Below are 16,885 nucleotides of genomic sequence, written 5' to 3' on the forward strand. Positions count from 1 at the left end.
GACGTACCGCTAGTCATATGAAAGTGAATGTAACGGTCGTGTCACACCATTCCGGGCAAGCTACGCGGGCTTGTGGCGAGGAGGTACTTTCCAGCACGTAGAAGATTTTCAGCGGGCGAACAAGAATGTTTGCAATTTTCATTCATGCCTTGCCATACCGTACGGGGGAACTTCTGCGGCTTGACTTGCGGGGAAACAAATTTACTCCCCGGAGCTCTCCGCAGTTGGTCCGCACCTGACAGTATCTAGCGCGTAGTTGCCCGGAGTTGCTCACGCAAGTCCGATTTAACCGCAGCCAAGTTTTGAGCATGACCAAAACTTTTTTTCCGGGTGAGTCGCGGGAATGCCCGTAGAGGTCCACGCAGAACGTCAGTATAGGAGACCCTTAGCGGCAGTACTTCCCAGGCAATTCCCACGCAGGTACTTCGCAGTCCCGTATGCAGCTTAGATAATGAAATTCTGTGAGATTTCAGCCATTCCATTAGAGGAATTCCTTCGCTGAGTTGTCAGCCCCCACGCGACTGGTACAAAGGTCACACAGTATACTCGCAAGTATAACGCGTCCAGCAAGTAAGACACATGCGCTGACTCGCACAAGTCCTTTTCCGCCCTCAGGAATGTCCGGTATGCTAGAAAATCCCTACACGTAACAAGCCCGAGTAGCTTGCCCGGAAAGGTGTGACAGGGCCTAAACACGGTTGCGGGTTAAAAAAATATGCGTGCGCACCTCCGGGCGACTACTTTTGAGATACATGCTAGGTATTGTCATGTGCGGATCATCTACGGGGACCTCCGGGTAGTCAAAATCGTTCTTTGCAAGTCGCACGCAAGGCTGGTGTGACACGGCCTTGAGCCTATAATAAAAAGTCTCGCAAATTTCTTTTCCACGGTACATAATTTATTATGATTTTGTCGAACAGGGAATAAAAATAATCTTGGTTTTCTGAAATCTCACAGCGTTGATTGTATCTTCACTCGGTAATGCCCAGCTCAATCCCTCACTTTTAGTTGCACTTGATTCAGTAATTTCGACTCGATTTCGCTTGCGAAATTGCCAGCATCACTCCTTTTTTGTGGGTTTCTTTCTTCTTCTTTTTTCTTCTTTTTTTCAGTGAGACTTGTCGGAGGGTCTGACGAACATGAAGGGCGAGTGGAGATACTGTGTGATGGGGTCTGGGGCACGGCGTGCGATAGTTACTGGGATATCAAAGAAGCTCACGCTGTATGTAGACAGCTTGGGTACTCATCGGCCGCATCGGTCCATTCCAATGCCCACTTTGGGCAAGGGTCGGGTCCTATTTGGCTAGACCGTGGAATCTACTGTCCCACGGATGATAAAAAATCCCTTCTAGAGTGCGATCGTTGGCCTTGGGGATGCCACACCTCTTACTACGGCTCCGATTGTGGCCACAGCAATGATATTGGCGTCCGATGTGCAGGAGAACGTAAGTTTACTTTTGTTGGATCTTTACCACAATGTGATGTTTCTGTGCATCACATTATCATCAAACTGCCATTATCACAAAACGTATATGCACAAAATATATATAATTTATACAATATATGATATATGATTTATGTATATAATTATATTTGCGTAGGTATGTACATTTTCCATCAGATCAAGTAAATGAACACAGAACAACCGCAAGTTTTGTTTGTTTTTTAATGTGGCCGTGCACCACAAAACCAACAACTGAGTCAGTCCTGAGGTTTTCATCTTTTCTGAAAGAGCTATCCTTCTTCTACATTATTCTTTAGTCTGGGATCATAACATGAATGGGAAAGTGTGTTTGCACCAGTTTTCTGCAACCATTTTTTTTTTTGGGGGGGGGGGGGAGAGTAGAATGATCAGGTATATGTCTTAGGAGCCCTTTTTCATTTCTTGAAATCCTTTGCTCACTCTTCACTTTCAAGTCTTTTTGAAAGGAACGCTACTTGAAGGTTGGCATTAATCATGGATAGAATAGGCGTTTTCACATCAGCCCGATGTTTCGAAATAGCGCGCTATTTTCTGACTTGGGAAATTGGAAAATATCTCGAGCTTGGATTTTTATCGGGCTGATGTGAAAACGCCGAATGTGTTAATAGAACATGCTCAATTTCAGCTTAATCTAATAATTCCTTCATTGGTGTTGCTCCGGTGGTTTACAGTCTGTGTTATGTCTCTTTCATCGCACATCTAGCACGGCTTGGTAAAGATTAAGCGTTTGAATAGACCATGTACTTCAGAGCCTCTTTTCTCAGTTCACACTTTTCCAGAGTGTGTACTTTCTTTCCAGTATTTAGGCAGGGTAGGGGAGTCCATGTGAATTGAGTTATACATTATTTTAAAGCTTAGAGTCTGCTCTTTTAGAATCTGCCCTTAACTAAAAAAATCCCTGTCTGGTGACTTATGTTGGTTTTGTGATGCAGGGTCACTAGTATGTAGACGACATTTTGAGTACATCCAGATGATGCAGTTTATATTAGTTATATTCTATATTTAAAGGTCCTGTTTACCTTTGTGAGCAGTGATTTAAAAGAATTCAAGATATCATACTTGATGCATATTAGGTCAGTGTTGTCACAAAACATCCTGCCATAAAAAAAAATTTCGCATTAATTCCTAAAATATAGGGAGCTATTACTGTTTTCCTCAATAAACCATAACTGTAGACGATTTGGTCTTCAAACATTTTTATTATAACTTTTGTTTACATTTTGTATATTCAACAATACTTACAATTGATTATACTGATTCAAAATTTTACTGTTTTTTTTTATTTTAGTTTCCATCCCAGTAACTCATATTTTAGAAATATTTTGAAACACTATCACTAGGTTTTTGTTTCATTTATAAATGGCATAGCCTTTAAGTATAGTATATATGCACTAACTCTCATTTGCATAGGCCTATGGTGATAGATACAGATTTATATTAATTTTGCTTTTTAAAGATAAGGGAGGATACGAAGTTTACTGTGGAGTGGATGCAGAGTGGATAGAAGTGTTTTCTTATTTTTATTTTTGAAAGCCGTAAATGGGGGGGGGGGGGGGTCTAGATAAGGGCCACATAAAAGCTTTGTGCATACATTGTTTTTCTTTGTAGTGTTTATTCTCTTCGAATGTGTGTCTTCCCCCTTTTCATAATTGGTGTAAAATGTGTTTTGTCAACAATAATTTGAAAAGCAGTAAACGAGTTTACTGAGTTACCTGCATTTGTCATTTCGTTTTGTGAATTGGATTGAAAGATGAGTCCGAATTAGATTTAGAGATTAGCAATGACACATACTTACTGGATACTGAATAGGCAAAATTTTATACAGTGCTTTTACAGTGCTTTGAAAAGCAATGTATCGAATGCGTTATTTTCACTGTATAGGAAATCTGAGTGCTGCGGCCGCAATATTTGCCAACGCAGACTTGAATGAAGGCCTGAGTTACGGCGTTGATCGCTTCACTAACTACGACATAAGGAGTGAGCTGACATTCACCCCAACGACAGCAAACAATGGCGATACACTTCAGTGTCATGTGTACGGTGTTGTGCGCTCTGTCACTCTGGAGGTTGCAGGTAAGTTTGTTATCAAATTTGATGTCAGTATACACATTCTTAATGCCATCAAATATTACCCATATACACTCTACAAAAAATCCGGGTCAGAACTGACCCAGAACTGGGTCCGTTGGGGTCACACACCGTTCCGGGTCAGAAATGACAAGGAATGGGGTCAGATATGACCCCATCCAGAGTCATGAATTGGGTCAGGGTGACCCCATTCCGGGTCTTCATGACCAAATTCCAGGTCATTTTTGACCCGGAACGGTGTGTGACCCTAACGGACCCAGTTCCGGGTCAGTTCTGACCCGGATTTTTTAGAGTGTACATAATTAATTTGGAGGATTCAAACTGTATGTAATGCATGAAATTTTTATGAATAATTTTCCTCCTGTTTATCGATAAAATCCAAAGCATTTTGTACGAGACAAAATCGTGTATTCCATTCCACAGCAGAAATACAAAGACCTTTAAGCGTATCAGCTTAATCACAAGCATCAAATATCAATGAATGAGGGTTTTAATGAAGCTCTGAAATATGTTTAGCGCAATCTTATTGATATGTAATTACACTGGAGATATAATTGGAGGAAAAAGAACCAAATATGATAAAAGTTAACATTTAAAGACATTTTTTTCTTTAATGTCAAGGGGATTGAGAAACAACTTTCGACAATATCATTAAGCCGGACTGATATCAAAATGTCTTTCTAAATGGAAATAGTTTTCATGGCTGAGTTTGTGTTATTATGAACTCAAATGTTCAGTAGTATCCTACTGGAAAGAAATACGGTTTGGTGCTTTCATTCCCTATATATGTATAAAAATTATTCGAGATAAGCTGTGAGATAAGCTAATATGATTTACATGAGGGCCATCGTGTTCGTGCGCACGTGTGTGATGAAGGTTACTATGTGCTAACTTTAACTTTTGCTGAAGTGATTACGCTGGTTTCATCAAGCTACTTGCATAGTATTGCCACAGTAGAAGACGGAAGGACATTGTTTGTTTTTCCTGTTTGTGGTACAATACTCATTCTAGTTTGATCGTGTGGATCTGGGAAACACACAAAATCAAAATAAACAGCACGAAAGCCCAATTGGTCCAAAGGTATAACCAATGCGAAAAAATAGGTGCGACACTTAACACAATGTGCGATTTTTATTACCTTTCAACACGGACTGTATATATATATATATATATACTCACAAACCTAAATCAGGGTCAAAATCTTCGTTCTAATTAGGGTTTCTTGAATTATGTTTACCCAACGTATATGCGTCTTTCATGTTATTGCTGAGTAGAATGTGAAGTAAACCTTGGGCAAGGGTCCATAAACCCAGTCATGTGAATCATATACATATACATACATATAAGTATATATATGTATTATACATATACTTACGAGTCTTGAATTATTCATTCGTATGTTTCATTTTTTTTTTCCTTTGCAGTATTTATCATCATAAAGCCTCCCATTCCGATGTGTATTTTCCTTTTTTGAGATTGCCCGTTCGAAATTACAACTAACTGATAAACGGATTATATGCCGTTTACACTTAAAATGATTCACCATGAGTGTGGTGCAGACGTACCCCGATCCATCGCTCCATGTATCACTCCAAGTCCAGGTACCCCTCCAGGAGAGAACATCTTATCCATCGATGCTGTAGAGATCAAAGGCGAGGATAACCTGGTTAATTTGGTCATCTCCTGTCACGTGAACTTCACTGATCAGCCGTCCCCGTACCTCCACACCTACACCATCGGGACTGAGAATACAACTCTATCGACATCAAGCTCCGGTTCAGCCATCCTCTCACCACGCCCCAACGCCTGCATCGAACTCCAGTGCTCCGCGACGAACGGGATTGGAACGACCTCGGCCACGCTCACACACTGTCCTCGAGGTAACCAGTCTTCGTTAAATTTTATTTGATTTTATTTCAACATTCCTTTTTCATGCAAGAATAAAACACAAAGTCAGTTGAACAGACTTAGAACAAAGTTATTGAGGAATACTTGAACCTAACGGGTGAAATGTACTTAGGGACAGGTAAATGATTGACGTATAATGTGCATTATTGCAAGTTTTGTCTTGATGATACAAAATGAATGCGAACATGACTGCGTCATTTGAGAGATAGTGCAGGGTTGGTGTAGGTGAGGATTCAGCTTTTGACGTTTTGTGTGATATTTAGAAACCACTCTATGAAATGTTAGAGAGTTTACAATTTTAAGGGGAATTGAAATTTTATTTGATGAAAATCGGTTTTGAAATGACTTAGATATCCAATCCTGATAAAAGTAGTGACCTGTCACATCTTATTAGGATCGCTTTCTTTTGATATCTTAGCCATTTCAAGACCAACTTTAATCAAATAAACTCAGAATTCCTCCAAGAATTACATTCTATTTCATATTTCATGAGAGGTTCTCATTATCTCACAAGCACACACGCAAAAAAAAAAAAGAGTTGGAAAGCTGCAGGTCCATCTAAACCAAAACTATACCATCCCTTTTTTAAAGATTTATTGTCTGCGGTTCAAGAGACAAATTAAGCAGATCTAAGTGAATAGATATAAATTCAGGAGGTCATTATTATCATAGGCAGATGTCAGGTCATGAAGTCATGATATCATATTTAATACTGAAATTGCACTTTTTCTCCATACCTTGAAAATTGTTCAATGCATAAACATATAAAAGGGTCAAAAGTCAAGTATATAGATATCCTCAAATCCCCATACTTTCACTCTTAGACAACATGGCAAACCTAGTTCAAGGAGAGTGAACATTCAACACATCTGTGACAGACCTGTCATTTTAATATTTTGTCAATTATGTGAAACTGTCATCACATATTGTCAAGACATTGTACCACAGACCTATTATAGGAAAACCTTGCATTACATGGTGGAGGATTACCAGTCGCCATAGCGACATTTCTAGTTGTGCTTCAGGACAATTCTTGTGTTTGCTAAAATTAATTATCATTGGGTATAGGGATGAACGTTGGTATCAAGGATTAAAACACCCTTGAACACTGAAGGGAGCTAGTTGATTGTGTACTTATGCATAAAAATTACTGTTTGAAAAATTTGAATGTCATTAATCTTTATTGTTTTTAATCGATAAAACAATGGATCAGAGGGAGATGATCATGTAATGGGAGTTCCTGATCAACCGCATGACTCGTTTTTGTAAAAGTAGTATTGGGTTTGTTTTGGGTGAACCATAATTTAATACAGGTGTAATAATATAAATAATGATATACAACCTTTGATAAAGAATATTCTCCAATATAGAAATACTTTATGGGTAATGCAGATATCGGTCGGTAATTTGTAAGAAGTGAATCGTCGTCTATAAATTGGAATCACTTAAAATATTTCAAAGTAATAAGGACATTACCGACAGACATGGATAAACTGAAATTATTATAAGCGAGGCGTGCTTATAGCAATAATTTTCTTTGGTAAATGCACGCTAAGTCCGTCATAGCAGGATGACTAATTCTATAGATTTAAGGGTTTTCAAAAATCTAAATGTTTCTTAATTCCTTATCTGGTCTTCCCTATTTGTTAAACTTTATCTGACCCCTTTCCGTCTATGCCAGGTTTTCATTCTGGTTGGCGACCAGCTTTCTATTACCTCACTTTTTAGTAGCGACTGGTGACCGGTTACTTGTTTGGACATTGATCAATACATTAACAATAATCACATTCCGACAGATAAGCCAGCAGAAGAACTCATTAGCGTAGAGTTTGAGACACAAGAGGACGATGATGACGAACCAAGCCTCATCATTACTTGCCACGTGGATCCAGAAGACCAACCCTTTCCACCAATCAACACGTACCTCATTGCAGTCGATGATAACGTCATTTCCGATTCAGCTTCTCCTACGGTGACGATTGACCCTCAAACCAACACATGCATCGATGTCGTGTGTACTGGCATAAATGAATACGGAGAGACTGAGGCGAGCAAGACCTACTGTCCCACACAGCCAGGTAGATACGATGCACTTGTTTTTTCTTTTAACGAACAGTAAAGAGAGAAAACGGTAATTTGTAATAAAACGGTAATTGCAATAAATTTACAACGGTTGTCGTTCTTCCTTTTTAGTGCCTCCCAGGCTCAAAGTGGAAGTGGAAGGCATTCAGTAACTTTCGTTCATATGATTCAGCAGAGATTTCACTGTGATAATCACGTTTGATCAACACTTGTTCTGCAAACTTCAGACTTTTATTGTGCTCGTGACGTTAAAGTGAATTCAAACTATTGGCAGGGTAACAACGTTGCGATAACTTTGAAAAGTACTAAGGCCAAAACGACCACACACTCTGTAACAAAGCGCTGTATGGATGTCCATCAAGCAGTCAAACATGCTAAGTTTATCATGATCAAGATTTAAAGCATAGCTTTTTATTAGACTTATGAAATAAAATATTTTAAACAGGCTCTTCCCTGTTGAGTATCTAAATTGCATCCTTTTGTTGTTTTCTAACTATTGTATCTCACATTAGAACCTGGTCCCGAACAACCCCTTGGTAACATCCTTAGGATCGAGACAACTGAAATCAGAGGTGAAGGAAACCTGGTAACTCTAATCATCACCTGTCATGTTGACCTCTCTGACCAGCCTTACCCACATCTTCACACATACACCATTACAGCTGATAACGAAACCTTGTCCTCCTCCAGCTGTGCCTCAGCGATCCTGTCTCCACTCCCCGATGACTGCATCAATGTCACGTGTTCTGCGACCAACGGAATTGGAGATACGTTGTCATGGATGGAACATTGCCGGGCAGAAATTCCTACTGGTAGGTTGAATGAACAGTTGATGTTGTTCGCTATGTTACGAAATATAAGGTCCGTTATTCCGCAGCACACAAATTCTGTAAAATGAATAGTAGGATTCGTTAATCCGAACGTTAGTTAATCCCAAAATAAACAAAAGTTGACATAAACAAACCTTCGGAATAACGACCCCGCTCCCCATTTTTTCTTTTTCATTTTCGGATTAACGAAGCTGCGGAATAGCGAACCTTATTTCATTTTCGGAACTATGAATATTCGAAATGACGAACTGTAACCAAAATAAAGTGCTATAATATACCTATGTTGAAGCAGAGCACGCAATTATTGTTAATAATATGGGCTTTAAGTGATCACTTCAGCATATTAGCAAAAAAAAAAAAATGAATAAAGATGCCACTGGTTATATGTCATGATTAGGTGTATCTCACTTCATATGGTGTTATAGCTACAACAATTTAAGACCATGCAGCATGTGCTCGAAGTTAAATTCGAATAACATATAGTTAGTTTGAATAATACAATCGTATGGTGTGTTTTTTTTCTTTTTTTGTTCTATAATCAAGTATTCTCCCTTTGCTAATGAAGTGTTAAGTATTTAATTGAGGTATACTTTGGAAAAACTTAAAGTGACAAATTAAACAAAAATGTGCTGGCAGAGATCACACCTTGGGCAACGAAAGTTGTGGTAACTTGTTTTGCACACACACACGCACACACACAAATCCGAATTAAAACCACGCATTTCTTAGGGAATACAGGAAAAATAAACCGGGAAGAAGCAAACGCTGTCATTGTTTATTTGTGCTTTATCGATAGGGAGTCCCATAGCTAGCCCTCATAGAGGAGTCCTTCAACAATCGTCGACCACGTATGCTCTTCTCGTCGTCATTTTCATCCTCTCCGTCATCACCTGTCTCACTGTCCTCATGAAGAGAAAGGGCGTCTACTAGTTGAGGTAAATAATATATTCACATGATGTATTATTTATAGTATCCGTGCGTTGACAGAGTAACCAAGTAGGATATCATAAGGTTTTTACATGATGTAATGACTACTTGTTACCATGTTACCATATCAATGTGTTGGTACTTGGTGATAAACTATTATAGTCTTGGGTAGCCTTATACTTGACGTCTTCACGTAAATAGAAGTAGGAGAGATGCAGACGACGAGATGAAAGCGAGTATTAAAGGAAATCGACAAAGATTACACTTGTTGGCTTGTCATGCTGCGCTATGCTTGGTAAATGCGTTTGAGACGATAAAAAGACCCTACAGATTCACATGTTCTTACCATACGTTTTTGTCACTGACTTTCGTCTTATTGGATCAGAACCTGATAGATAGACAATATACTATATTTTTTTCTGATTTAATTTCTTGTATTTCACTTTCCTTTGGCAGGAGTGTCTCAGATAATTTGTCTTACGTCAAATGGTACCACCTGCTTTTCTATAGTTAAACTTATTTTTGTTAAGAACACGTGGTGCTCTCTACCATACTTTTATTTTTTTTTTCAGTTGAACCCAAATCACGTTTCAATTTCTTTGGCAACAATTCTAAGATCCCTTTACTGTTTACGACATTTTCCTGCAGGTACCCAACACCGTGAGGGTCAAAACGAGGGTAACATTGGATGCTTGGCAACAAGATTTTCTCCGAATGAAGTATATCTCTGTGTCATTGCGAAATTGTGAAATTATTCATATTATCATGTCACATCCCACATTCCGAAATAGACTTGTCGCCTACCAACGATCTTTATTTACCCCATCGGAAATGACTTGAAACGAAACGAAGAGCGTGCTTTCAAAGCAGAAGTAGTCAGGAGAAAATGTAATACAGCCATCGTTACTTTTATTGTGATTATCTATCAAATTTTGATTTCATGTACAAAACCCTTGATAAGTATGATATGACACGTATGATCTCTCGCGGACTTGCATTTACATTGTATTTGCTGTTCACTCTGTGAGTGGTATGTTTTATAGCGTAATTTGTGATAGTTTATCTTATGTTGCAACATTACCTGGGTAAATCTTCCTATGGTCAAGCTCTGAGTATGAAGATGGTCCCCTGCATTTCAATTATTTTCTCAAATCTTCATCAGAAGTGTTTCCTCTGCTACTGTACCTTCAATGTGACATTTCTTAATATCTTTACAAATTCATACGTGTTTTTTTCCTATGCGATTGCATTACATAATGTATATTGATGCATTAATATGATTATACCTATACACTTTGTGAAATCTGCTATATTGCATTGACGATGGAATGCAGAAAAAAACCCTGAATTGAACTGATCTGAACAAAAAGCTGCTCACTTAACATGATATACAATGTAAGCTGACGTGACGTTGCTGAAGATTATGATGTCTTGCCTTTATGGAAGCTAATCTGTAGAGCAGTTGTTTTCTAATGATATGGCATTAAGTTCGTCGAAGCATTTTATGTGAAGCCACGAAGTGCACTTTTATCTTTTTTTTATAGTGTGCAATGTTCTCATTTCCTCATATTAAATGGATGTCCCTTTCTTTCGAATTCTGAGGAATACTTTACATTCGCCAAACGGCATTATATGAACTCAGTAATATGATGGAATCGCCAATAAAATAAACTATTGTTTCAACAGAGAAAGTGAATGTAAAACTATGTGTATAGTTCTATATACGGCGTTCGTGTTATTTACCAACTCACATTGAATCGCGGATCATGGATCGTAACTTCTGAAATTTGATTATCAAACACATACAAACATACACACACACACACACACACAAACACACACACACACACACACACACAAGTAGATACTATATATATGCACATCAGCGGTATTCAAGCAACACAATGCTTTACACAACTTTAGAATAACTTCAGGGTTGCTTGACTGTTTTGTCATTTTACAGCTCACCTCATTTAGAGGCTGAAAAGAGATGTCATATGAAATGGCATAGCCTAGTGGAGGCAACTAGTGAAAACCGTAAATTGGATGATGATATTCATGAAACTTTGTCCTCTCTCAAATTCGCTACGAAATACACTTCAAGAAATTCACGTAATCTCGTGCACACAATCAAATTCTTCTAATCACGATTAGTTACACTATCAAGGTGTACATTGAAACCTATCCATGATACATACACAGAGAGTTCTGTGGATACATGCTGAAAAAAAAAATGTAGATCTGGATCGTAGAGGGCCTACGCATGTATATGCAGCTGCATATCTCACCGCTCCGCGTGCATTGATGTCCTTTTTATCTCTCTGCATGTTGTGGCTCTGTATGTGGCTTGTCGGTCCATGAGTTCTACATTCATCTGTGTGGGTGATTCGTGTGGAATGCGTCAATGATCAAAATGACCAAACGTTGACAATCTATAATTGAGTATCTGTGTCTTATGATTTTATTAAAATGGTTATGATTTTACTTAAATCATTTCTTATCATGTTAATATAGTTTTGTACACTGATTCACGGCCTCATTGAAAAACAGCATACGTTTGATGATTGGGCTTTTTATCCGTGGTAAAATAAAATGAATGAAATGAAATGAAATGAAATGATAGACCAAAAAAAAAAAAAATGAAATGAAGAGTGACAAGAAGGGCACATCATTACTTCACTATAAAACTTGTTATCAATAACAAGTTATGATAGTTGTTATAAGCTACTGAAATCCTTGCATCTGATTGGCTGAGAGCAAATTTGTGATAGCAGTATGGCAGCTGTTATTTATAACAAGTTTTATGAATTGTCACCCCGATTAAAGCATGATAAATAAACAACTCTGGACCTTTTACTCAATAGTCTACACAGTCAACCAAAGTAGCCCAATGTTCACACTGCACTGGAAAATTTCATGTATCATCAGTTTTATCATAAAAAGCTCGAAGAATACCAGCAGCAGCAGCAGCAGCAGCAGCAGCAGCAGCAACAACAACAACATCAACAACAACAGCAACAAAAACAACAACATATTCAGGTATTGTATCTTTTCCGAGGACATTTGCTGCTAAGGGCAAGACAGCAGTAATGACACGGAAACGTATATAGGCAGTGACACAGAATTATGATTTCAATTCAAACTTGATAAACATGCTGGCTCCCGGTGTTCGAAATGTTAAAGTTTAAGAATAGCAATTGGGCGTGTAAAGGAGTACAGACCAAAGTCCTCGCATCCAGTGTTTCTTACAAAGAACAGTTATTTTATGTAGAGGCCCAACATAAAAATGTCGTTCTTGGAGTGAATCCATGTCATTTTTATGACAGACATTATGTATACACAGTGGAAGGAGAAAATGCCATGACAACCAGTGATCACGTGTTTTCATATTTTTTTTTCAGTTCTCGTGAACACTTCAAGATGAGAAAAAGCAGTCATTTTGCTTGATATAAATTTTCATCTCAATTCCACAATTACCTCCTCCATTGAACGACACACTGTCTATCAAGTTTCATTAGCGAGTAGACATTCAGAACCAACCATCCTTGTAATCCTTGGACATTGAATGTCACGTGACTTCCACGGACCAACCCCTTCCAGCTATCGGTTCTAACGTCATCTCTGCTGCAGTGACGTCATTTTGTCACAGTCTTCATCCCCTCGTACTACCCTGTCTTCTCGTCCTAGATGGTGTATCCAAGTGTTTTGCGTTCGAAGGAACGGGATTGGCGAAACAACAGCATCCACGATGTACTGTCCTAAAGGTATAATAACAGATGTAAAGTTACTTGTAACAAGACTGGTTTTGTCCTATATTATACTCGATCCTTGAGCGATGAAACTGCATAATTTTAAAGTAAAAGCACTGAATTAGGCCCTTAATCACTTTGATTGAGTAGTAGTAGTAGTAGTAGTCACAGTAGTAGTAGTAGTAGTAGTAGTAGTATAGTTGTAGTAGTAGTTGTTGTTGTTGTTGCTGCTACTGCTGCTGTTGTTGTTGTTGTGTGGTTGTTGTTGATGATTTTAACTTGACTGTTTTCACAGATCCACCGGTCGCCGATTATTATCAAATCTGTGAAATTCCTTGAGGAAAGACTATACCCGGCAGGGCAGTCAACCTCTCCATCACTTATTACGTGGATTCGCGAGACTAGCCGTTCCCTCGTCTGCACACTTTCATCATCCAAAACTCCAACTCTCTGATCATCTCACCCATTTGTTTGTGTGTGGTATGTCACTGGAAGTATAATTGAATTGCCCATTAATGTTATCGGTGTTGCTCCACCTATCACACGGCTAATGCGATTATATCGCTTTCCTTTTCACTTTACATACAGTTGCCATAGTAACAGTGCTCTCATGCAAAATGGGAATGGCCGAAATGATAGCAGAGACGACAAAAGAAGACAATGAGCAATGAAAGAGAACAAATAAAATCTAAGAATCAATTCCCAGGAGCGCGACCCTGTATATTATGCAGAAAGTCGTATAAATCTTTGTGCTTAATTGGCACAGAGAGAGAGAGAGAAAAAAAAAACAACAACAACAAACAAACAAGCACACACATTATATTCAGTGGCATATTATCATCAAATGAGTTTTGGTCTCACTTGGACATTCATCATTCTATTCCATTTGCAAAATGAATATCTAAGTATTCTAAACAACAATGGTACAAAAAGACATGTGCATCAATATAATGTTGTTTACCACAGGATATGCGCTGTTTGACCCTTTGTGTGCCACGTTTATTTCCTATATCCATTGGTTTGTGTGTGAAATTTGTGCACATTAATTGACTCGTTGGCACAGAAAGGATTTTGATAGCACAATCAAATTCCAATTGTCTAAGCAAACGCTTCAGTTATTGTGGTTAGTTCCAATCTGTTTTGAGCGATTCACATTGAGAGTTGTATACACCTTTGTTCTCATAACTTTTGGTTCTTTAACAAAGCGCGATATCAATAAACAAGGGAGCACCTGAGAGTTACATCAATAAGTTCAAATATCAGAGTAATTATCATTTGCTTCTGATTACACTTCTTGATTCACGTTTGATGAGAAGAAGACCTGTTTCGATTTCTATAAGATACGGGGAAACCAATACAAATAAGGCAAGCCTCTTTTTCTATATAGTAGGATCGCCAACGGACGAGTAATACAATTTATATCTGCTGAGTATGTAATGACATGAAAATTGAATTCATTATAATATATAACAGATCACAACTGTACCGTCCTCCCTTTTTATCATAACATGTAAATCGCACAGTTTCAATACTAAAAAAGTTTTGTATTTGCCCAGTTCGCTTAAAGAGCCCCAAATCATAAACTGGGAATACATTTGCATTAGAAAAAAAGAGAGATAATTTATTCGCATTGCAGTCTCTCAAACATTTTGTGATCTATACCCATTGTCCAACTACACCGAATGCTTTATGACTTTGTTGGCGACCATAAAATCAGCGGTTTTACGGTCATAATAACACATTAAACTGCAAGTCAACTTCAAATGAAGAAATAAAAAGAACCTCGGAGTCTATACACTAATCTAGCGAGGCCAAAAGGTCCATGTTGGATTTATACGATCTAACATATGGGTATACAGTTGTAGTGACATGAAGAAAAACTACAAGTATACAATATAATGAAAAAGTGCAGTTTTGTAATTAGCCTTGCCATTACGTCATTGATTATAATCAGTTACCAAGGAACTTAATACATGCCCTTCCTGGCACGACTTAGATCGGCAATTCAAATTTATGATTTTTCATACTGTTAGTTGCTGTGGTATGGGTGGTTCATCTACGAATTACGTAATCTTCTACGACTTCGCTCATTATGATTTATTCGAAGGACGCAGTGATGAAGAGACTTTTTAGATATCGTTGAGATGTTGTTATCTTCAGCGACATTGTATTCCAACGCAACGTAGGAGACATCCTTTTGGACAAGGAAAATGCTTGTAGCCATTTACATAGAGCATCACTTATTAAAGGGATGGTATAGTGGGGTGTTTTTTTTTTTCTTTTGAGATGGACATTCAGCTTCTAACTTTTTGCGAGATAATGATAAAACCACCAATGAAATATTAAAGACTGTACAACAGTTATTCTAAGAGGAATTCAAAGTTTATCTGATGAAAATTGGGTTTGAAATAGCTGAGATATCCAAACTCAAAATAAAACAAAGCGATCCTATAAAAAATAGTGAAAGGTGGCTCCCATCCTTGATTAGGAATGTTTTGGATATCTCAGCAATTCTAAAACCACTTTTCACCAAATAACAGACATAATATAATAATATATACATAATTAAAGATTAATACAATGTTTCTCTCTATCTCATAAAAACAGTTCGAACCTAAAATTCCATCTCAACCAAAACAATAGCATTATCACCCCTTTAAAGGGAGCGTATAGTTTTGGATGAGACCTAAATTCGAGTTTCTAACATTTTTTTGATAAGATCATGAGAAACCTATTATGAGATATGAAAGAACTTGCAATTCCAAGAGGGATTCAAAGTTTATTTAATGAAAATTGTTTTTGAAGTGGCTGAGATATCCAAAGCAGACCAATCGTAATAAAAGGTGGGACCCACCTTTTATTAGGATCGCTTTGTTTTACTCTGTTTTTGGATGTCTCAGCCATTCCAAAACTGATTTTCATCTAATAAACTTTTAATTCCTCTTAGAATGGTATGCTCTGTATTATTTCATAAGTGGTTTCTTGGTATCTCACAAAAAAAGTTAAAAGCCCAAATCCTCATTATCGCCAACGATACTGTACCATCCCTTTAACCATCGAAAGAGAAGGTCTACTCCATGGTTTCAAGGACGACTCCAGAGATGATCAGAGAGACATGAAGAGGTCATGGTAAAATGTTCATGAGCTCGGACAAAGAATAGGAAAGTAATAGAAATAGTATAAATAAATAGTAATAGAAAGTCTGTTTAGTTTACGAGCATGCTTGGATTTTAGTAACAATCACGTGTATGCATTATAGGAGGATTGCGGTGGTGTAAACGGGTGCACGTCAGGAGACCGACACCCACGAGTCATACAGCCCACGAGTCATACAGCTCATAAGTCATACAGCCCACGAGTTCGACACTGAGTAAATAAAGCCCACGAGTTCGACACTGAGTAAATAAAGCCCACGAGTTCGACATCAAGTAAAATAAACCCACGAGTTATACAGCCCATGACTTCGACACTACACACAAAAGGCTCACGAGACCGACGCTATGCAAACAAAGCCCACGAGACCGACACTAGGCAAACAAAGCTCACGAGACCGACACTAGGCAAAGAAGGCCCACGAGACCGACAGGGTGAACAGCGCCACCTATAGACCAATTAATTGTAAAGGGTGTCCAGATAAATTCATGAGGAAAATATGAGAGATGGAAAAGGAGTGTTGCTAGGGGATTACCCCGTCAATTGCCCTCCCTCGCCCCCTGAACTGTTCAAGATTTTTAATTGTGCTTGCGCGTTTGAGCGTTTGTGAAAAAAAGAAGATAAATTAGTGACAATGTCGCTCAACGTAGTGTGACAGAACTGCC

General features: G+C 38.2%; 1 protein-coding gene across 1 annotated transcript; it reads left to right on the top strand.

The window, feature by feature from the left end:
• The first annotated feature begins 343 nt into the window (after window positions 1–343).
• LOC140244293 (uncharacterized) lies at window positions 344–9,321 on the top strand. The gene is made up of 7 exons (XM_072323940.1): window positions 344–368; window positions 1,059–1,445; window positions 3,365–3,552; window positions 5,121–5,451; window positions 7,276–7,557; window positions 8,074–8,373; window positions 9,188–9,321. Exons 1-7 carry the CDS (start codon window positions 344–346, stop codon window positions 9,319–9,321), a joined length of 1,647 nt encoding a protein of 548 aa, XP_072180041.1.
• Window positions 9,322–16,885: the final 7,564 nt, after the last annotated feature.

The sequence above is a fragment of the Diadema setosum genome, chromosome 2 (genome assembly GCF_964275005.1).
Source record: "Diadema setosum chromosome 2, eeDiaSeto1, whole genome shotgun sequence".
Classification (NCBI taxonomy): Eukaryota; Metazoa; Echinodermata; class Echinoidea; order Diadematoida; family Diadematidae; genus Diadema; species Diadema setosum.